The sequence below is a fragment of the Rhineura floridana genome, chromosome 5 (genome assembly GCF_030035675.1).
Source record: "Rhineura floridana isolate rRhiFlo1 chromosome 5, rRhiFlo1.hap2, whole genome shotgun sequence".
Classification (NCBI taxonomy): Eukaryota; Metazoa; Chordata; class Lepidosauria; order Squamata; family Rhineuridae; genus Rhineura; species Rhineura floridana.
This window is the reverse complement of record NC_084484.1, coordinates 91,465,371-91,488,303: the sequence shown is the minus strand read 5'-3', so window position 1 is coordinate 91,488,303 and position 22,933 is coordinate 91,465,371. Positions and strand designations below refer to the sequence as shown.

At 41.5% G+C, this 22,933-nt stretch overlaps 1 protein-coding gene across 9 annotated transcripts in view; it reads left to right on the top strand.

The window, feature by feature from the left end:
* Nucleotides 1-22,933, top strand: part of CASK (calcium/calmodulin dependent serine protein kinase) — a 315,472-nt gene that overhangs the window by 203,081 nt on the left and 89,458 nt on the right. For all 9 annotated transcript variants that reach the window (XM_061627480.1, XM_061627481.1, XM_061627484.1 and 6 more), the window contains 2 exons: nt 8,467-8,588; nt 19,943-20,020. In XM_061627480.1, coding sequence (XP_061483464.1) covers nt 8,467-8,588; nt 19,943-20,020 — 200 coding nt within the window. The remainder of the gene's footprint in view (nt 1-8,466; nt 8,589-19,942; nt 20,021-22,933) is intronic.

Below are 22,933 nucleotides of genomic sequence, written 5' to 3'. Positions count from 1 at the left end.
GCCCAGTTCTTTCAGTCTCTCCTCATAGGGCTTTGTTTTCAGTCCCCTGATTATCCTTGTTGCCCACCTCTAAACCGTTCCAGTTTGTCTGCATCCTTCTTAAAGTGCAGTGTCCAGAACTTGGCGCAGTACTCAAGATGAGACCTAATCACTGCTGAATAGAAGGGAACTAGTACTTCATGCGATTTGGAAGCTATACTTCTGTTAATGCAGCTTAAAAACTATTTGCCTTTTTTCCAGCCACATCACACAGTTGGGTCATGTTTAGCTTGTAATCAGCAACAATTCCAAGATCCTTCTTGCATGTGGTATTGCTGATGCAAGTATCCCCCAGCTTATAACTGTGCATTTGACCCTTTTTCCTAGGTGTAGAACTTTAATCCCTGTTAAATTTCATTCTGTTGTTTTCAGCTCAATGCTCCGGCCTTTCAAGATCACTTTGAATTTTGTTTCTGTCCTCCAGGCTATTAGCCATCCCTCCCAATTTTGTATCATCTGCAAATTTGATAAGTATTTCCTGAACCTTCTCATTAATAAAAGTGTTGAAGAGCACTGGGCCTAGGACCGAGCTCTGCGGTATGCTGTTTGTTACCACCCCCAGTTTGAGAGGGAACTATTGATAAGCACTCTTTGAGTATGATTCTGTAGGCAACTGTGGATCCACCTGATAGTTGTTCTATCCAGCCCACGTTTAGCTAGCTTGCAAATCACACTATCATGGGACACTTTGACAAAGCTTTGCAAAGTTAAAATATATTATGTCCACAGCATTCCCACAGTGTTCCAGGGAGGTTACCCGATCTAAAAATGAGATAAGATTAGTCTGGCAGGATTTGTTCTTGTCAAATCCATGTTGGCTTCTAGTAATCGCTGCATTTTCAAGGTGCTTACATATTGATGCTTTATAATCTGTCCCAGCATTTTACCAGGGATTGATGTCAGGCTGACTGGTCTGTAGTTCCCAGTTTCTTCCTTTTGGCCTTTTTGAATATAGGGGCCACATTAGCCCTCCTCCAGTCATCCGGCACTTCACCCATCATGATTTTGCAAAGATAATAGACAGTGGCTCTTGAGGGTTTTTCAGCCAGTTCTTCCAAATACTCTAGGATGCAGTTCATTGGGCCCTAGAGATTTTAACTTGTTCAAAGTACTTAGATATTCCTTCACCATTTGTCTATTCCTCTCAAGCTCCAATCTTGCCCCTTCAACTTGTATTTCACATTTGCCAGGAGGGTCATAGACCTTCTTTTGGGAGAAAACTGGGCCAAAGTTAGAAATGAGCGCTTCTGCCTTTTCTTCAGCATCTGTTTAAATTTTGCCATCCTCACTGAGTAACTAAACCACCATTTCTTTTATCTGTCTTTTATTGTGCATATACCTGAAGAAAGCTTTTTTGTTGCTTTTAGCATCCCTAGCTAACCTCAGCTCATTCTCAGCTTTAGCCTTCCTGATGCCATCCCTACAATTCTGTGCTACCTGTCCGTACTCTTCCTTTGTGGCCTGGCCTTCCTTCTACTTCCTATACATGTCCTTTTTTGTTTTCAGGTCATCTCTAAGCTTTTTGTGGAGCCGCATTGGCTTCTTCTGCTGTCTTCCACCTTTTTTTCTTGGTGGAATTGTTTGCAACTGTGCCTTCAGAATTTCCTTTTTATTTAGAAACTCCCACCCATTTTGGACTCCTTTTCTCATTAGGGTCGCTTGCCATGGGACCTTGCTTATCATTGTTCTGAGTTTATTAAAATAATCTTTCCTGATGTCCAGGTTACACTTAGGGCTGCACTCAGCTTTTGCTTCTTTTAAAATCAAGAACTCAAGTGTAACGTGGTCACATTACCCCAGAGTTCCTGTAATTGCCAATTCTTTCATTAAGTCACCTTTATTGGTTAGAATCAAGTCAAGGACAGTTAATCCTGTAGTTCCTTCCTCCACTCTCTGTAGGAGAAAGTTATCAGCAGTACAAGCCAACAATTTCTTGGAGGGGCCATGTTTGGCAGAATTTGTCTCCCAACAGATATTGGGGTAATTGAAGTCTTCCATTACTACTACATCATGCCTGGGATTCACCAGCCTTCTCCTGACAGTATCAAGGAGGTCTTTCAGGAATCCCTTGAACCTTCCATAAAGGTTTGGTACACTGCAAAGTCAGCAAAGTTCTAGACTTTTACCAGGGACCTGGCAGTGGATGCTGTTACTTGCCCTTTAGCTACAGTTTTAGAGTTTTTGTTGTCCCTGCATAATTAGGGACTATCTTGATCTTCAGTTCAATATATGCTACCTCACTGATAACATTTCACTTTTTTCACATCCAGTTCTTGAAAGGTTTCTCAAAAGGGCTCTCAAATTACATCCCTTTAACTACTGCCCTACACAACTGTGGAGCTTGTAGGTGGTGCTTGAGCAGCTGATGCAGTCACTGTTTTAACCCATGGTAATGTGCAATCTATGCCTATATTTATTTAACAACATTTATTGATCCATGATTGTAATAAAAGAACAAAACAACCTCTTGCAGTTTACCAGAACATTCAAATTATAGATAAAACAGTTTGTTGTTATGTGCCTTCAAGTGGATTACAACTTATGGCGACCTTATGAATCAGTGACCTTCAAGAGCATCTGTCATGAACCACCCTGTTCAGATCTTGTAAGTTCAGGTCTGTGGCTTCCTTTATGGAATCAATCCATCTCTTGTTTGGCCTTCCTCTTTTTCTACTCCCTTCTGTTTTCCCCAGCGTTATTGTCTTTTCTAGTGAATCATGTCTTCTCATGATGTGTCCAAAGTATGACAACCTCAGTTTCATCTAAACTCAGTTTCATCTAAACTCAGTTTCATCTAAACTCAGTTTCATCTAAACTTACCTGTTTCAGATAAAACAGTTAAAAACATGTAATTAAAAACATTTGTAAAAATGTCTTGAAGATGGTATTAGAGACATTCATGCTGGCCCAGAGAGTGAGTGTGCTGCGGGTCTTGCCCTTTCGACTCAAGGGAGGATCTGCCATACTTGGCACTATGCAGGTACAGAATCAGACTAAATCCTAACATCTCATGTCTTCCCAAAGTTTTATCTCTATTCCACCTGAAGTTTATATTTCTCTTGGTGTTTTTTCCAAACGTGGAATCGGAACAGGATGGAGCACTACATCCCTTTCATATATGCCAGGCTTTGTCCTTTTACTTGTTCAGGACTGGATGTTCTGGAGCAATCCGCTTCTGTTCATTTGCTGGGTGTGTGCAAAGCTGGGTGTGTGCAAAGCTGGGTGAACCAGTCTTAACTCAGTGTTTCATTCACTGAGTGTCCTCAGTTGTTCACCTTTATGGACTGGCAAAGCTTTCTGCTCTGGAACACATCCAGTCTCACTCTAGAAGGGCTATTGAGGCTTCCACTGTGTTCCTCCATGAAGTTCTACTGCTCAATCTTTGCTGCCCTACAACATCACAACTCTTTTCCATCCCTACGAGATCGATGTGAGGTCCCAGACAGATGTGATTTTTGCACGGTCTTTGCTTTATTAGCACCTGTCCCACCTCCAGTGAGCTTGCTACTCTACCCATATGTGTGGCTGCACAGATACCACGATAAAAGAGAACAAGTAGCTTACCTGTAACTGTTCTTCAAGTTGTCATCTGTACAGGCACACAGCCCATCCCGTACAGGTGTTGCTATTTCTGCATGATTATTTTATAGGTGTGCTGTATCCATTACAAATTTTAACTGAGTAGGAATGCAGGTGCTTTGGGGGTGGGGTGCCTGCCAAACTCTAGCTTAGGTTGAGATTGTTTCCAAATGAGTCTCTACACAGATTCTGAATCCATATGTGTGTCTGCAGAGATGACCGCTCAAAGAACTAAAGTTATAGATAAATACCCTGTTCTTTGCATCACGTTAGTTTTATTCTTCTGATGTTGAATGCATAATGTATTTGTGCTCCTACTTGAGCAATTTGAATATCATTTTTATAAACCATGATGCATTCTGTCAAAATTTTAGTAGCTACTACAGCTACAAAAATAGTTGAAAGATTTCTCACATCTGAATCACAAATTAATGTTTTGGAATTATGATGAGGCTGCCTGGTAATTTAAGTTTGTTAAAGATATGTAAAGCTATGATGCTATATGTTTATGCAAACAGGTTTTCAATAAAATATGCCATGTGCACTTGTGCTTCCTCATTCCTGTGTGGCATAATTGGTAGCAAAAGTACTGTAATTGTTTAATTTCAAAAAATTACAGTGGGATCAGAAAGTCAGATGCTGCACATAATGAAAATCTACTATTAAAGTCTACTCCCATTATTTTTTATTTCATGCTTGATTTAACCACCTCAATAAAATTTAATCGATATAAATAAAAAGTGTGTGGGTTCATCTTTTTTGTGGCTAACCTGGTGTGCCAAGTTGCAGCTTGTACAATGGCTTATTTTGAAATCTTCATGCAATTTGTTGTTTGTCCAAATGCTGCCTTCCTGCTAGGACTTCTAGCTGCAGAAAGTAGGTATCTCTTTGTTTTCCTCTAAAGGTTTGCACTATGCTGCTGTGTTTGGCTTTGCATATTTAAATCTGCTTTTTTCTCCTTTACCGTATCCCAGTTTTAGTACTGACTTTTTTAAAAAAAATACAGAAACATAAAAGCATGCTGTAAATGTACACGTTTTTTAGTAGTTAAATATAATCAAAACTGTTTCTTCCAGAAAAATATTTGAAAGCTGATTTTAACGGAGCATTAAGATTAAGAGCACAATTCTTCTCCAAGCAAGGGCACAGAACCGGCATGTGGCAGGTTTCCCAGCTGCTCAATACAGCCAGTTTCTCCCTCTTCCTCAGCTCAAAGGAGTAGCACACCAAAACCTTCTGGGGAATGGGAGGTCTATGTATCTCATCCTCTCTCCTCATGCAATTTTAAGTTACTGAAAATCCATATCTTGATAACTTACAGTACAGAAAAAGGGAGCATAAGATGTGGGGGTATGGAATTTTATTTATTTATTAAAAAAAATTCTATTGCATATAGCCCAGTTTCCAAGATAATTTAGTTGAGGCCCCCTGGAATTTTCCGTGAATACTAAATACTAGCTAGTTACATTACACTGATGGTTAACTAATTACTACGTATGCATTACAGCATAATAACTTTTATGGAATCTCCTCTCCCTGTATATACAAATTTATGCATATTCACATTTACAATTGAGGATTACTACTTGATATGTACAGTATAGTTTGGAATTTTTAGCGTATGCTTTTGTTAGATTTGTCCTAGCATAACCCAAAAGTTTGGGGAAACATATTTGAAACCATAAACAAAATAATGTTTCTAAATACTGATATGCAAGCTTAACACCTCCCTATCTCAAATACTAACTTATGTCAACTAATACAACATATGTCAGCCCGGATGTAGAGGTTGTACAGGAGTTCTACAAGATGTTCTTGCTCGGGTTTTGAGCTTCAATTGGGAAAGAAGATAGTAACTGGAAAGCAGACACAGAAAACACATTTCCACGTTTATTGTCATACAGACTTTCTGTGGTTACAATCATAAGAGTGTATTGCCAGACTAATGCATTTTGTGCTAACTTCCCATATCTGCTCAGTAGTCTTGAGAAATGTTTATATGTCACTTATAAGTGCTAATGAGAAACATATAACTTCACCCATTACTGTTTCTGGATTTTTTTGATAGCAGGAGTATTGGTCAACTCTATTATGCAGACCACAATTTTTCTTTTAATTCACATCTGGATACTCATTTGTTAGGAACATAGGAAGCTGCCTTAACCTGAATCAAACAGTTTGTCCACCTAGCTAAGTGTTGTCTACCTTGACTGGCAGGAAGCTTTCCAGGATTTCAAACTGGGGTCTCTTAGCCCTAGAGACGCCAGGGACTGAACTGGACTTTCTTCATGCAAAGCAGATGCTCTGCCACTGAACTACAGCCGTTCTCCTGTTTTACAATCTAGAGGCTACACTGCAGTAAATCTCTCTATGTTGGCTGCTCATAAAGACTGTTTTGCAAGCTGAAGCCAAGGGGTGGGGAAGCTCCAACCCACAGGCTAAACTTGACCCACCAGGCCTCCCCATTTGGCCTAGAAGGCCATTTTGGGAAGCTACGCCCTCCTGTCCTTCCCTGTGATTCAGGTAAGGGGGGTGTCATTTGAGAGCTTAAAGTGGGCTCCCAATTCCTTTGCTGGAGCAAGGCACACTCCAGCTGCCCATCAGCTTATGGGTGGTAGGAGCACACCTTGCTAAAGGAGGGGAAAGCAGTTTCCATTTATTGGAAATCACTTCTCCCTCCCAGCGCTGCTCTTGGAAGTTGCCCCACACAGCTTCTTTCCACTTCTCTGGGATGGAAAGAAGAAATGTGGAGAAACTCTCAAAGGGCAAGAGATTTTGAAAGGTGGGTGGGACAGCCAACCTTGATCATGTGATTGACAGGTGGATTACAGACGGGCCCCGCTTTACGGCGCTTCGCCTTTCGGCGTTCTGCTGATGCTTTAAGGCGCTTGTTCCGCTTTTACGGCGGTTTTTGCTTGTCACGTGCCATTATCTTCAATGGATTCCGCTTTTTGGCGGCAGTCCGGAACGGAACCTGCCGTATAAGTGGGGCCCGCCTGTACCTCACTTACTTGTCAAAAGTTAGCCTGCGGAGTGGGGCCTGATAAAGATTTGGCCCCTGGAGCCAAAAAGGTTCCCAAACCAGCTGTGACAGTAATCAAATAGTTTGGGGATTGGGAATATGCTGTGGACTCATGTTCTCTCTCCTCCATTCTTGGTTGCAGCTTCCCCCTTCCTCTTTCATCGTTTGCAGTAATAGTAGTTTGCCATGATACCAAAATTGTGCAAACTATGTTTAGCACCAACCAGCATTGCTTTCGAATCATGGCTTCAAATCATAGTTTGGAGGCAGTTCCTGGTGAGCATTATCCATAGTTTTGCCTGATTCAGTTGCCTTAGCAAATGCTGGTTATCACAAACTATGGAGAGGAAAGGAGAATCTTCATGCAAGGCAGGAGGTGGGAAAACAAGGAACAGACACCACGTCCCAATCTTCAAACCATGGTTTGGACATGTAAACGTAATAAAGCTGCCTTGTGGTGAGTCAGACCATAAGTCTGACTTTTGTCGATTCAGACTGGCAGCAACTAGAGATGGATGAGCTTCCCCTCATTTGCTTGGCTAGATTTGTTAATGAGTAGGTCTTTCCCTGTAGAGCTCGTTAGTACAAATTTCAAAACACTTAAAGAGGTGATACCTTGTTTTAAGTCTTGGGATCTTCTATATTTGAATATTTGTCTTGAAGTATCAAATCTGTATAGGCTACTTTGGAGACTTAACAGTTGATTACCAATATTTAAAATATTATTGTTCCCAGCTGTATGCATTCTGCATGTCTCCAAGTTTTCCATGCAATCATGGAATCTGATATCTGCTGCAGAATTTGATGTAGAATCATAGACTGCTTTAGGTTCTCCTCTGCATAATTGACCTTTTTCCTCTTACAATGCTAGACCACTATTCCATTCATAAACTGCTTTTGAAATGCTTCTCTATTTGCAAGAAGATTTGCGTTTTGGATGGGGGGGTCACAGCACAAGAAGGGCAAGTGTTTATTTTCAGTTTCCTCTAATTTAGCCTTTGCCAACTGGGTGCCTTTTGGATATTTTGGGCTACAGCTCCAATCAGCCCCAGCCAGTATTGTGCTGGCAGGAGCTGATGGGAATTGTAATCCAGAACATCTAGAGGGCGCCATGCTGGCGAAGGTTGCTCTGATCTTTGCATGTGAACCAGGGCTCATTGCTTATAACGAATTCTGGTCAATTTCAAAACAAGCCAACTTCAAACCCTGGTTTCTGAAATTGGTTTGCTAAACTAACCAGTGTCTGTTATAAACTATGACCACATACAATAGCAAACAAAGATTAGGGAAAGCTGAAAGTGAATATTGCCAAAATCATCCTCCCAGCTGCATAGCAAGAAGGTAGGGGAGTACAAGAACCCAAGGCTTGCGTAGACTCATTCCAGCTCATAAGCATCATGCTAAACCATGGATTTAGCACGTACTCAGTCTATGAGCTGTTGGCTGCTCTTGGATCTGAGTCTAGGTCTCTCACTTAAAACCAATCCTCTCTGTCAGATCATGTTAATAGCTTGACCATATTTGGATTGCAGTAGACCTAATTTTAGGTGCTTTGTGATGATACATATGAACATAAACACACGCACATATATCACTAATATAAAATGGGGCGAGCCTTTTTGGTACAGTTGTGTTAACATATTCTTAATTTATACAGTGTAAAGACTTGAAAAGATATCTATTCTGTTCAGGTACAGTTAGTTCCTCAGCAAAAGCTGTAGCTTTTTAATTATCTTGTTTTATTCAGTGTGAATAAAGTGAAATATTCTTGTTCCAGATTACCTTCAGTCTTTTAAGTAGTTCCTTATTTATGTGCTTGACTATAGGAGCAGTCTCACAGGTGCTGGACAGCCTAGAGGAAATCCATGCCCTTACAGATTGCAGTGAAAAAGACTTAGATTTTCTACATAGTGTTTTCCAAGATCAGCATCTTCATACTTTACTAGATGTAAGTATTTTTCTAAGCAAAAATAATCTGTTATTGAAATACCTGGAGCTAATAAATATTTCTTATTTCTGGGAAATCTTAAAATTGCTATAGATCTTAAATAACTTGGAAGTGGTGGTCCTTACGGTACCCTGTCTCAAATAGCCTTAAGGCTTTAAAGGTCAAAATCGTATTCAGTGCCTAGTATAATTTAGGTTGTTTCATAAAATGTGATAAAAGTCAGCACTTTGAATTGCATATATACATTAATTGGAAGCCAGCATGACTCCTATTCCCACCATCCGGTGGTCCAGACACCAGGTGTTCTCTTCTGTATCCAGGCAGCAGACTCTTCTAGGAAGAAGGCGGGATATAAATCAAATAATAAATAAATATAAATAAATAAAATAAAGGCTTCATCACAGATTAAAGTAGGTGGCATCTTCCACTGACTGCAGCTAAAAACATGGTCACTGTATTCCAGACCAATTAACAGTTTTCAAACACGTTTCATAGAAAATGCATGCAGTTCATGTTGCAATAATCCATTCTGGAAGTTGTAAAGTAATGAATTACAATGACCATTCCTTTTACATTTATGCTAATATAAAGCTATGCAAGCACTATGTATTTCTCAGAGCTTGGAAAAGTTACTTTGTTAAACTACAACTCCCATCAGCCCCAGCCAGCATGGCCACTGGATTGGGCTGATGGGAGTTGTAGTTCAAAAAAGTAACTTTTCCAAGCTCTGGTTCTTCTGAGAGACAAACTGGGAAAATGCCATTGACTTCAGTGGGACTTTGATGCAAGTCATCTGCAGAGGATCAGTGTTTTTAGCTTCTTAATGTATATATGTACCTTACAGATGACACCAGCTGGTTGTGCAAACAGCATAAAAGTATTAGATTTGCTTCATGAAACTTATAACCCCCACATAAGGAATCTTTATTTTATTTTTCTTATGAAAGTGATATTTGACCTAGTTGCACATAACAGAACTGCTGCTTCTAGAAAACAAATGTGGCAGCGATAGCAACAGTATTATCAACTCCTTGAAAGTTTGGTGCTGCCTGCATTGGTGGGTACAAATTATACAGCCATGAGAATTTTCATGGTGATACACAAAGCACTCAGACTTTGAACTCTAAATTCTCTCTAAAACGAGTAAAAAAATCCAGACCCCTGTGGGACTTTATTCTGTCAGTGGTCTCATAATTTGTTTGTTTATTTATTTAATTTGTATACCGCTTCATACTTGAAAAAGGCCTCCAAGTGGTTTACAGTGTTGAAAAAAATGAAACCAAATTACACATTTAAAACAATACAAAATGTTTAAAAGAAGCCATCTTAAACATTAACATCTTAACATTAACAATAAACATAAGAACCAAATTACACATTTAAGACAATACAAAACATTTTTTAAAAAAATCTTAAATAATATAACCTAAAATAACTAACATAATAAATCATAATCACTACCAACAGATTAAAACACAAATATACCACGAAGACAAAACAACACATGTGTGTACAAGTAGCAGCATCACTCCCAGTTCTACTGCCACCCCAACTTATGTTCTCACCAAAAGGTGGGGCAACACTACACACTCTCCTGGAGCTCCTTCCTCTCACCAAGGGACACCCACAATCATTCCACACACACACACAACACCCATAATGGGGTAGCACCTTCCTTGAGGATAATGCACAAAGTGATCTGCCGTAGCACAAGTTGTATGTGCATGGACAGGGGTTTCCAAGATGCATCGTGTTGAAACTATCCAGCGACTATACTTTTCTTCTCCACCAGTAAGCTGGCACACTCCATTAATGCCTTATAGGCCAGAATCTTGTGCTCAGGCTGATTGCCCCCGGCTGAGAGCTGCAGGACAGGAGCCCTTTTGCTCTCGCCCTTTGGCTCATGCCAAGGGCTTATGCCCTTGCCAGGCACAAGTTTATATAGGTACCTGGAGAGGGAAAAAACACAGCGTTTAGTCAGGGTCCCAGCTGCACCTCCTTTCACTAACACACACACTACCAGCCCCATCCTCCTTGTTGAAATTAATTAAAAATCAGTGATGTTCACAGAGTACATTTAATCTTATTACTGACTTTGCCCTATACTCTGATCTTCATCTTCAGCAGTTTCAAAGTTTAAGAAATTACGTGGCTGATTATTCATTAAGTTAAGAACATTAACAATGGAGTCTATGATAAGTGCAGGCATGCTCAGTAAGAACCAGCTGTCAGTGTTATAAAAGCTGTTTGGCTTGGCTAATAAGGGGGTCACATTCACACCAGATATTTATTCCACTTTAAACAGTAATGGTTTCCCCCAAAGAATCCTGGGAAGTGTAGTTTATGAAGGGTACTGAGAGTTGTTAGGAGATGCCCTATTCCCCTGACAGAGCTCCAGTGGCCAGAGTGGTTTAACAGTCAGCCTCTCTTCTGATGATTACAGCTCTATGAGGGGAATAAATATCTGGTGTGGATGTGGCCAGGGACAGCTTTGGTTTAAATTTGTATGGGAGACTCCGTGTCTGCTGTAGAATTTAAAAGGTGGGGGAAACCCCAAAAAATAATGATACTGTTAACTGTTTCCCTCTGCCCAGTGCCCACCCACCCAATCTCCTCCCCTTTCTACCCCTACTTCTCTCCCTCTTGCTTCCACCTTCTTCCCTACCCCATCCTTCCTCCCCTCCTCCTCCCCTTCCCTCCCTCCCACTTTTCTTCATCAGTTTCACCTATCCTAAGCATGATTGCACAGGAGTAAATCCCATTGAACTAAATAAGCATGCAAATGATCAAACCTGTCCTCCTCCTTCCCCTCCTCCTTCCTTATCCCCTCCTTTCCCCTCCTCCTTCCTTATCCCCTCCTTTCCCCTCTCCCCTCTCCCCTCCTCTCCCCCTGATTCCCTCCCCTTCCCCCTTTCTCTCCCTGTCCCCTCCCTCTTGACCTCTCACCCTCCACTCTCCCCTACCCTCCTGCACCTCTCTTCCCTCCTCTTCTCCTCCCCACTCCAGCCCTCCCTCTCCTTTCTCTTCCTCCTCCATGGTCAGTTTCACCTGTCCTAAACATTATTGCACGGGAGTAAATCCCACTGAACTCAATACGCATGAAAATGATCAAAACTGTCTTTATCCTCCTTTCCCCACTTCAGCCCTCCCTCCTTCCCCCTTATCCTCCTCCCCTGTGATCAGTTTCACTTATCCTAGGCATGATTGCATGGGAGTAAATCCCATTGAACTCAATACTCATGCAAATAATCAAATCTGCCCTCCTTCTCCCCTCCCCCTTCCTCTTGTTCACATCTTCCCTCCTTCCCTCTGTCCTTCCCTTTCTGCTTCCTCCTCCTCCTCCCCTGTGGCCAGTTTTACCTATCCTGAGCATGATTGCAGGGGAGTATATCCCAGTAAGCATGCAAATGATCAATCCATTCTCAGCAAACTTACACAGGATCCCATTTCTTACCTTCTGGATTAAAAATCAAAGAAATTGATGTTCTTAAACCGCAAGAGTTTTTTGGCTATTAGTGAATTAAATCTCTCTTATGGAATTGGGCATTTTAGGCACCTCTCAGGGGACAACTTCTGTGGGTGATTCTGAAAACAGATAACATTCAATTTTCAAGCTAAATTTCTGCTTAGCAGTGGAATTTTGGATGTCCAAAGCCACTCTGTGCTGCCAGATCTGTCTGTCTGTCCTGAGCCCTACAACGATAATCGGAAATATATGAATGATTAATCTACAAAGTTGTGCTACTTTTTATTATATAAACACTTTTTAACATAAATGATATTTCTATAATTATTTCTTTACTAGTAAAAACAAATCCTGAGAACTGACAGTCCATAGAAAGTTTACAAAATAATTTAATGTACATTTATATGCAGATATGTGATTTATGTCTTTTTGAGTCATATTCTAACATTTCCACCATTATCAAAATGCTCATATAGAAAACATTAATAACTCTGCTAATGTTTGTATCTGCAGAAATTGTTTTAAAAACTGGCCAAGTACAGTAGGGCCCGGCTTTCCGGCGTTCCGCTGATGCGGCTGCTTTCAATTAGGGGAAATTCCCCATTTTAAAGCCGATTTTGCAGTTTTTTGGCATTTTTGCGCGATACGACCCATTATAGTCAATGGGTTCTGCTTTATGGCAATATTCGCTTTACGGCGGGGGCCTGGTCCCTAACCCACTGTATAAGCGGGGCCCTACTGTATGCTAAGTGTCCATATGCTCCTAAAGATAATGGTTAAAGATTTGCCTTTTCAAATATTTAGAAACTGCTCCATTCTTTTCAAAATTAATTAAATTTTAGTGTTTATTTGGAAGCAAATCTCACAGAATTCAGTAGGACTTAACTTTTTCCTAAGTATATCTTGCTTTGCAGACTTGCTAAAACAAAGTTAATTTAACTTTTCAGTCTTGCACTTTGAAAAAATGGTGAAATTCTGGAAGCATTTATTACCAAAATAATTCTTAAGAACATTGCAAGCTAATCTGCCAGGTTGTACACCTAAATAGGAACAGGGATAAAAAATAAAATAATTATTTTTGTAGTGCAAGCTTTTTTCTCTTCTTTTCATCATTATAAGTCTTATTACCTAAATATATATTTCTGGATTTAAAGAGAATCGTGCTGTTCCTCTATCTATAGTTCAGATTTAGTGTATTCTGTTAACCTTTTCTGCTGAGAGATTTTAAGTGGATTGTCACTTCTATTTCCCCGTAGTTACAATGTGTGTCATACTTTGTCCATACTGTTTCTTTATAAGAAATTTGTGTGTGTTAATTACACTGAAGCTATGCTTGTGAAGTCCACTGTATGTTCCTGCTGTTCTTTTGTGAGAACGCTTTGCCAATTAAAACATGAAGGAGCATTGAGATGTGTGGGTAAATTCATGCTCTTACTTCTCTGCCGCAAGTTATAATCTGCAAAAAATAGAACTTCATATCCCCACAAAAATGGAACCTTCCCCATTTTCATATGCCACTCTTTAGACATTTGCCATTCACTTGTGCAGGAAGCAGCACAAGAATTGCTAGTAAGCAAGCTCCTTCAGACTGATGTTTAAAATGACAAGTTATGAAGTTTACTCTCAAATGCCCATTAGAGGAAGAATTTGAGCTTACCACTTGACATGGTAGGTTGGAATCCTTCCTCACAAACTGATCCTTGCAAGAACATATGAAGCTGCTATATACCAAGTCAGACCATTGGTCCGTTTAGCTCAGTATTGCCTACGCTGACTGGCAGGGGCTCTCCAGGATTTCACACAGGATTCTTTCCCAGTCCTACCTGGAAATGTAAGAGATTGAACCTGGGACCTTTTGCATGCAAAGCAGATGCTCTACCACTGAGCCATAGCCCTTCCCCCAACACAGAAGCAATCTGAGTGTGACTTTAAAACAAAGCAGAAGAAACACTGGCCTGTTTTGCATACAACACAAAGCTAAACCATGGCTTAGCATGAACAAACAAATGTGTAGGTCCCTAGAGAGGAGGTTACAGCTGCTTTGCTACTCTGCTCATTTTGCTGCTGTATGTAATCCATACCCAGGCTCATTGTTTAGTGCTCTCTAGATTAACCATGAATTGTATCCAAGGATTGTCCAGAAGAACTAAATCACAAGCCTGGGTTTGGACTATATTATACATCAAACCATGGCTTAAAATTATACATCCACAAGAGTGACTGTATACTATAGCCAGTGTGGATTTTTCACATTCTGCAATTTTAAATTGAAAATACCCCACTCCATTCTGATGCTTCCCATAAGCTCATTTCAAAACAAAAGCTTACAAAACTTATAGTCCTGAACTCAGAAACACTTGCTTAACAACCCTCTCAATTTTCATGGCGATACACAAAATAATCAGAGAAAATGCAGAGTTCAAAGTCTAAAAAGAGAGGGGAAAAACCCCAGAGCCCTTTTGGACTTTTTTCTCTGACAGTTCTCATAATCTGTTGAAATTCATTAAAAATCAGCCATGTTTACAGAGTATCTGTAATCTATTACTTACCTTGCCCCATACTCGGATCTTCATCTTCTGCAGTTTAAAAGTTAAAAAAATGCCTGGCTGATTTTTAATTAATTTAATAAATTTTGCCTTGAACTGAATGATAGTGTCGGGCATGCTCAGTAAAAAACGGCATTGTAAAAGCCAGACTCCCAGCTGCTGAACTTGCCTAATCAGGGGTCACTCCCACACCAGACTTGATTTCACTTGAGACAGTCATGGCTTCTCCCAAAGAATCCTGGGAAGTGTAGTTTATGAAGGGTGCTGAGAAGAGACTCCTATTCCACTGACAGAGCTCCAGTGGCCAGACTGGTTTAACAGTCAGCCACTCTGATTGAAGTCTGTGAAGGGAACAGGGTGTCTCCTAGCAACTCTCAGCACCCTTCACTAACTACACTTCCCAGGATTCTTTGAGAAAAGCCATGACTCTCCAAAGTGAAATAAAGGTCTGATGTGGATGTGCCCAGGATAGCTTTGGTTTAAATTTGGGTGGGAGGCTACATGTGCCTGCTATAGAATAAAAAGGTGGGGGAAACCCTGAAAAGCAATGATACTGTTAACAATGTTTTCCTTTTGGAAAACAAAGGGGCTTCCTCTCTTCCCAGTGCCCACCCACCCAATCTCCTCCCCTCCCCTCCTCTTCTCCCTGCCCCTCCTCCAGGTCAGTGTTGGACTACGACCTGGGAGACCAGGGTTTGAATCCCCACACAGCCATGAAGCTGACTGGGTGACCTTGGGCCAGTCACTGCCTCTCAGCCTCAGAGGAAAGCAATAGTAAAACCACCTCTGAATACTGTTTACCATGAAAACCCTATTCATAGGGTCGTCATAAATCAGGACTGACTTGAAGGCAGTCCATTTTCATTTTCAAACATGATTGCACGCAAATAAATCCCATTGAACTAAAAAAATATGCAAAAGATCAAACCCACCCTCCTTCTTCCTCCTATCCCCTCCCTCTTGCCCCTTCCCTCCCCCTTTCTTTGCCCCTCCTTCCCCATCCCCTTCCAATCCCCTCCTTCCCCCTCCCCATCCCCTTCCAATCCCCTCCTTCCCCCTCCCCATCCCCTTCCAATCCCCTCCCCATCCCCTTCCAATCCCCTCCTTCCCCCTCCCCATCCCCTCCTTCCCCCTCCCCATCCCCTCCCAATCCCCTCCTTCCCCCTCCCCATCCCCTTCCAATCCCCTCCTTCCCCCTCCCCATCCCCTTCCAATCCCCTCCTTCCCCCTCCCCATCCCCTTCCAATCCCCTCCTTCCCCCTCCCCATCCCCTTCCAATCCCCTCCTTCCCCCTCCCCATCCCCTTCCAATCCCCTCCTTCCCCCTCCCCATCCCCTTCCAATCCCCTCCTTCCCCCTCCCCATCCCCTTCCAATCCCCTCCTTCCCCCTCCCCTTCCCATCCCAATCCCCTCCTTCCCCCTCCCCTTCCCCTCCCAATCCCCTCCTTCCCCTTCCAATCCCCTCCTTCCCCTTCCAATCCCCTCCTTCCCCTTCCAATCCCCTCCTTCCCCCTCCCCTTCCCCTTCCAATCCCCTCCTTCCCCCTCCCCTTCCCCTTCCAATCCCCTCCTTCCCCCTCCCCTTCCCCTTCCAATCCCCTCCTTCCCCCTCCCCTTCCCCTTCCAATCCCCTCCTTCCCCCTCCCCTTCCTCCTCCCCATGATCAGTTTTACCAATCTTAAGCATGATTGCACGGGAGTAAATCCCATTGAACTCTATAAGCATGCAAATGATCAGACCTGCCTTTCCCCTCCCCTCACCCTTCCTTTTCCCCTCCCCTCACCCTTCCTTTTCCCCTCCCCTCACCCTTCCTTTTCCCCTCCCCTCACCCTTCCTTTTCCCCTCCCCTCACCCTTCCTTTTCCCCTCCCCTCTTCCTTCTTCCTCCTTGCTTGCTGTCTCCATCCCTCCCTCCCTCCCCTCCCCCGGTCAGTTTCACCTATCCTAAGCATGATTGCATGGGAGTAAATCCCACTGAACTCAAGAAACATGCAAATGATCAAACCTGGCCTTCTCCTCCCCTCCCTCCCCTCCCTCCTTCTCCCCTCCCCATCCCCTGTACTCAGTTTCACTTATCCTAAGCATGATTGCAGGGGAGTAAATCCCACTGAACTCAATAAGCACTTATTGAACTCAGTAAGATCCCATTTCTTACCTCTCGGATTAAAAAGCAGAGAAATTCACTAATAGGCAAAAAACCTTGCGGTTTAAGAACGTACCTATAGCCCACAAATATTTCTTTCAAACTTTTAAAAGCAGGGAAATTGGGCAGCTATAGTGAATGCACCAGGGGAGCAGGAGATCTGACCTCCTCTCTGAGATATTGGACTGCCCTACAAATTGGTCAAAACGCAAACACCATTTGGGTTGGTCTTTCACAGTCCAATCCACTTCCTGTGTAGCTTGGAAGAATTCGGTAACGTGTCTCTGAGCACATAGTGAGTGGTGGCAACACCTGCAATCAGCCCAGATAATAGAAAGAAGACATGTGCTATGCTGATCTTGTTTTATCAGGGAGGAAGCTGTTGAAGGAGGAAGTTGATATAGTTCAGATGGTCACTTTAAATATATCTGATTTACTTTGCAATTTTAGTGAAGTTTCCTATAGGAAATCATTTTCTTTTGTTTCTATTTCTGTGAATATGTGAAGTACAGCAACACTTTGCAAAATTTACACTAAAAAAACTCCAAAAATAATTGTGGAATAATTGCACTGACTATTCTGCAGAAAAGGCTCCAGTGGACATCAGGAGTGTCTCAATTTGCAGAAGATAAAACAGTGGGAAGTGAAATATATTCTAGCAAAATTCTAGATGTGCTCTATGTTTTTAATTGACCCTGCCCACCTTGCCTTAAATGAAGTGGTTTAAACATAGCAGACTGAAAACATGCATCCTCTTTTTTCCAACAGCTAGAGTCATTGATGACATAGCAACATATTGTAATCAGTCTGATTTTACATCAAACTGCATTTTCAGATTCAACTGTTCATGCACCCCAAATAGAAATAGAACATAACCTGCAATTGGAAACACGAAAGGCTGTCTTCACCATCATACAACACTGACCAATAAAAAGGCTTTGAAATTAATAAAAATAAATTTGACACAGGTTTCTAGGATGAATAATGAGGGAAACAAAATTCTCTAGATTAGATTCCACTTACACAGGAAAGAAGCAAAGTAAGAACAAACATTTGTTGTGGTTATGTGCCTTCAAGTCGACTACGACATATGGCAACCCTATGAATCAGCGACCTCCAACACTGTCACATCCATATATAGAGATCAGGAATACCATGGTCTGAATGATCCTGACTTTAGTGTTCAGTGATACATCTTTGCATTTGAGCACCTTTTCTAGTTCTCTCACAGCTGCCCTCTCCAGTCCTAGCCTTCTTCTGATTTCTTGACTATTGTCTCCCTTTTGGTGAATGACTGTGCCAAGGTATTGATAATCCTTGGCAAATTCAATGTCTTCATCAACTTTAAACTTACATAAATCTTCTGTTGTCATTACTTTAGTCTTCTCGACATTCAGCTGTAGTCCTGGTTTTGTGCTTTCCTCTTTACCTTCATCAGCATTCATTTCAAATCATTACTGGTTTCTCCTACAATTATGGTATCGTCTGGGTATCTTAAATTATTGATATTTCTCCCTCCAATTTTCACACCTCCTTCATTTTGATCCAATTCCGCATTCTGTATTATATGTTCTGTGTATTGATTAAACAAATAGAGTGATAAAATACACCCCTGTCTCACACCCTTTCCGATTGGAAACCAATCGGTTTCTCCACATTCTGTCCTTACAGTAACCTCTTTTTGTGGCACCCCATTCCTTTTAAAGCATTCCTTAGTTTTTCATGATCTACATAATCAAAGGCTTTGCTGTAATCTATAAAGCACAGGGTGATTTCTTTCTGAAATTCGGCGGTCCGTTCTATTACCCAACGTATGCTTGCGATATGATCTCTGGTACCTCTGTCCTTTCTAAATCCAGCTTGGACATCAGGCATTTCTCACTCCATATATGATAGGAGACTTTATTGTGGAATCTTGAGCATTACTTTACTTGCATGGTATATTAAGGCAATAGTTCGATAATCACTGCATTTCCTGGGATCCCCTTTCTTTGGAATTGGGATGTATATTGAACGCTTCCAGTCTATGGGCCATTGTTTTGTTTTCCATATTTGTTGACAAATTTTTGTCAAAATGTGGACAGATTCAGTCTCAGTAGCTTGTAGCAACACTATTGGTATGCTATCTGTTCCTGGTGATTTGTTTCTTCCAAGAGCAGCTTTCACCTCACATTCTAAAAATTTTCAGGGGCTAGGTTGTTTGGTGAGCCATTACAAGAGTACCTTATAGAGATGAGATAAATGGAAGGACGGTCGCAAGGGACATCAGTCAGGTTTTTTTTTTTTACCCTACAGGTTATTTTCCTGCCCAAGGTTTTTTTCTTGGGGTGCCAGGATAGAGGAGGTGGATGCCCCTCTGCTAGAATGAGAAACTTCTTTCTTCTCAAAGTTCTTCTAAGACTCCAAGAAGCCCATCTTGCATGACTTTGAACTCCCACAATGAGACCAGTGGGGGCCTATTTGTTTCAGTTTACCCACCAGTGGGAGGAGGTGACCTCAGATAGCTGGGTGCTGGACACAGTGATACACAGCTACTTCCTGGAGTCTGCCAACATGCGTTTGCATGGCACACAGATTGTGTTTGCATGGCACACAGATTGTGTTTGCATGGCACACAATCACTTTGTTCCTACCCTTTTGGTCTTGGGATCCTGACAAGCATGGGAAGTATCTGCAAGCAATAAAACATTTGCTGGGCATTCAGACCATAGATGAAATCCCTCCCTCACAGAAGAGATCTATTCTGTCTTTTTTCTAGTGCCAGAAAAAGAATGGAGACATCAGGGCCATTCTGGACCTCAACACCGAATAGCAAAGAGGCAGTTCAAAATGGAAACCAATGTTTCCTGAGTGTTTGGCAGTCACCAGCACTTAGGAAACATGAAAGGAGATCAGAGCGCTCCTTCCTGTTTCTAGAGCACTCATGCTGTCAATGGCAGCCAGTAGAGGAGGGGCACTTTGTTCAGCACTGCTAGTTCTGATCAACTGTGCTGGAGATTGGCAAACCATCAAAAAAGGTTTGGTGGGTTGGATCAGGCCCATCAGCCAGTGGTTTGCCATCCCTCTTCTTTAGCACAGCTGTAAGACACATCCATTTTTATATGTATGTTTGTTGTGGAAATGTTTTACAGATGTTTTACAAAAAGCAGACTGAAATATTAATAAAAATGTAGTTATGGTGTTTGTGGTTTTTTGTTTTAGCTTTATGACAAAATTAATACAAAATCTTCACCACAAATCAGGAATCCGCCAAGTGATGCTGTACAGAGAGCCAAAGAGGTAAGCATTTTAAAACTTGTTTTAAAACAGTTGTATATAGAGTTCTGTATCCCAAACCAGTATATTAGAGAGGATTGCACATGAGTCAACAGTTAAAATGTTATCCTTGGTATTGCAACCTGTTGCACAGTGTTCTTGTGTTCAAATTGCTTGAATAACCACGGTGTTATTAGGCTCTGCAAAAATTCTTTGCCTGGTTATCCTAACGGAATTTCTCTTTCTCTATGAAAACTCTGGACAGCTGAAAAAACTATGTTGGACCCAGCTTCTTTTAAAATAATTATTTCCCAATCTGATACAAAGTTGCTGCTGTTTTTGTTTTTAGCTACAACCTGGCAACAGCAACAATCACACACACAACAGGCAGTAAGAAAATGAAATAAGTTGTGGCATTCTCTCCCTACAGAAATGTATATGGCATCTTTACATAGTTTTTGTCATGTGCTAAAGGTGCATCTCTTTACCCTGGCCTTCGACACCTTAAATGGAGAAGCAGCTCACTGGGTGGGGTGGACCTGCTATGCTAGCTTCCTGGCAGGTGGGTCAAGAATGAGATAACAGCAAAGTTGGTGCAGTGGAAATGCACCAAGAGAAGTGCCAGATTGGCTTCACTTGTGCATTTCACCACCTCTCTCCTGGTTAGCAACAGTGACCCATCTGCCAGGAATCTAGCCTAGTGGCCTTGCCCTATCCAGCAAGCCACTTCTCCTGAGATATACATTTTAGGGCCCACCCTATTCTCCTTAAGATTGAATTTTTAAATTGTTGTGACCCACCCTGGGATCTCATGGTGAAGGATAAATAAGAAATATGATGATGATGATAAATTTGACTCAGATTGATCAAAGCGTTCAATAGAAAATCAATACCATTTTACATTTAAGAACAAATTGAAATAGTAACTCACTTTCCTAAATAGTAAATTCAGAATTGTACTTGCTTTGCTCTTCAGCTAAAACAACCCACCAACATTTAATGTTTTTATTTAGGTTTTCATTTTTAAGTGAAAGGAAAAGGGAGAGTGGAAGGGAGACTAAAGGAGAAAAACAGGGAGACATAAAAGGAGGGACATATTCAGTGGGTTTAAGGATGCTCCATTCCAAAAAGGAAGAAAATTACTGTATTAAAGCATTACTTATTTTAGATACAAGCAACAATTTCATCTATGCAGTAGATATATTTCTTGCTTGCTATTTATTATGGAGTGTGCTGGAGGCACTAACCCATTCAAAGATGCACCGCAGTTACTGATTGGCTCAGAAGATGGACCAAAAAATCATCCAGCCCTGATTGGATTACTGTACTTGGGGATGCCCTTGAAGATAACATATAAGCTGAAGCTAGCACAGAATGTTGTTGGCTTGGTTGCCAAATGGAACAGCTTATAGGAGCACCAGTTTTAAAGAAACTCTGCTGGCTGCCAGATTCAAGGTGTTACTGATAACTGAACAAGTTCTAAATTACTTGGGACCTAGATACATGAAGGAGTGTGTGGAGAGCCCCTTCACTACTTATTTATTATTGGGGGGAGGGTATCTTACACTTTAGTTTTCCACCTATGAACTATTACTTATTTTGCTTTATCCTTTATTACTGCTTCCACCATGTATCTCAATACAATTTTTTTCTTTCTCAGTTTATCTAAAAGTAGGCATGGTTAAGCATAGAATAAAACAGCATAGAGATTGAAATACATAAAAAAAACAAAGTAAAATATTTTATTTAAAATAGCTGTTAATATAAACAGATGGTGATGTTTGTATGTATGGTTAGTTGAATAATTATGTGGTTAACTTAACTTTTGTTATGGTTGCTTTAAATAAGAATGCTTACACTATTTGGTTACTATCATTTAAAATGGTATAATAATTGCAATATAGGATCCCTGTCACTTTAAGATGAAAGTTATGTGAGCTTCAGTTCCTCCCCTTATCCAAACCTAAGCCAGTTTCCCTAGAAATTCTTTCCTAATTAATGTTCATCAAGGCTAGACTTTTAGTCTTCAATCAGGTCCATGTTCTCCTCTGTCCAGAGTGCCTCAGGTTTCTCGGGACTTCTGCTGCAGTCTTCCTCCTGGTCCAGCAACCACTGTTGTCTCAGGTTCTTCGCAAACCTGCTGACACTTAACTATGGAACTCTCCTGAAGGCTTGTTGAGTCACAGGCTTTTTCCTGAAATCTTCCTTAGCTCTAGCTCAGTGACATCAGCTCTTGGCTATGCTCTGACTTCTCAAGCCTTTTCTTAAGTTCCTTGATGCCGCTGCCTGTTTAACATTCAATTTTTCCTTCTGCTGACCAAGAGCCATACACCAGTCTGCATTTTTCAGGCATTCACTTTTCTCCTTGACCATAGCCTCGACCTTTTATTATTCCCAGCCAGAGCCTCTCTAGCCAAATCATTTCAATTTGGGTAGAATTCTCCCCCTCATTGGCCTATAACTATGATCAAATAGGATAAAGCAGATTGCAGCGTAGGGCCAAAATAAGACACGGACAACAGCTGTTGGGTTAAAACAACATCCCACTTTATTAAAATGAATTCAATTATGTTAATGAACCTGCAGAGAGGAACTTAAGTGCGGGAGCCTCCTGATGATACAGGCGAAGCCTGTTTGCACCTATAGGACAACCAACTCCTCCTGGGGCAAGGGCCTACCAATGTGCCACACCCCTGCGCTGGCCACACCCTGAAAGGAGGGCCAACCCGCATCACCGCTCCTCGGTGTCCTCAAACTCCAAGCGGATGAGGCACGTTGGCCTCCAGAGCCGCCTATCACCCCCAAAGGTGCCTAAAGGTTTTACCTAGTTGCCTTTACCTTTTTCCCGCACTTCCTTGCTCAAGTGACCATTTAATACAGTGAAGCCAAACAGACCGAATCAACCTATTAAGGAAAGGTATCTGTGCTAACCCTTGA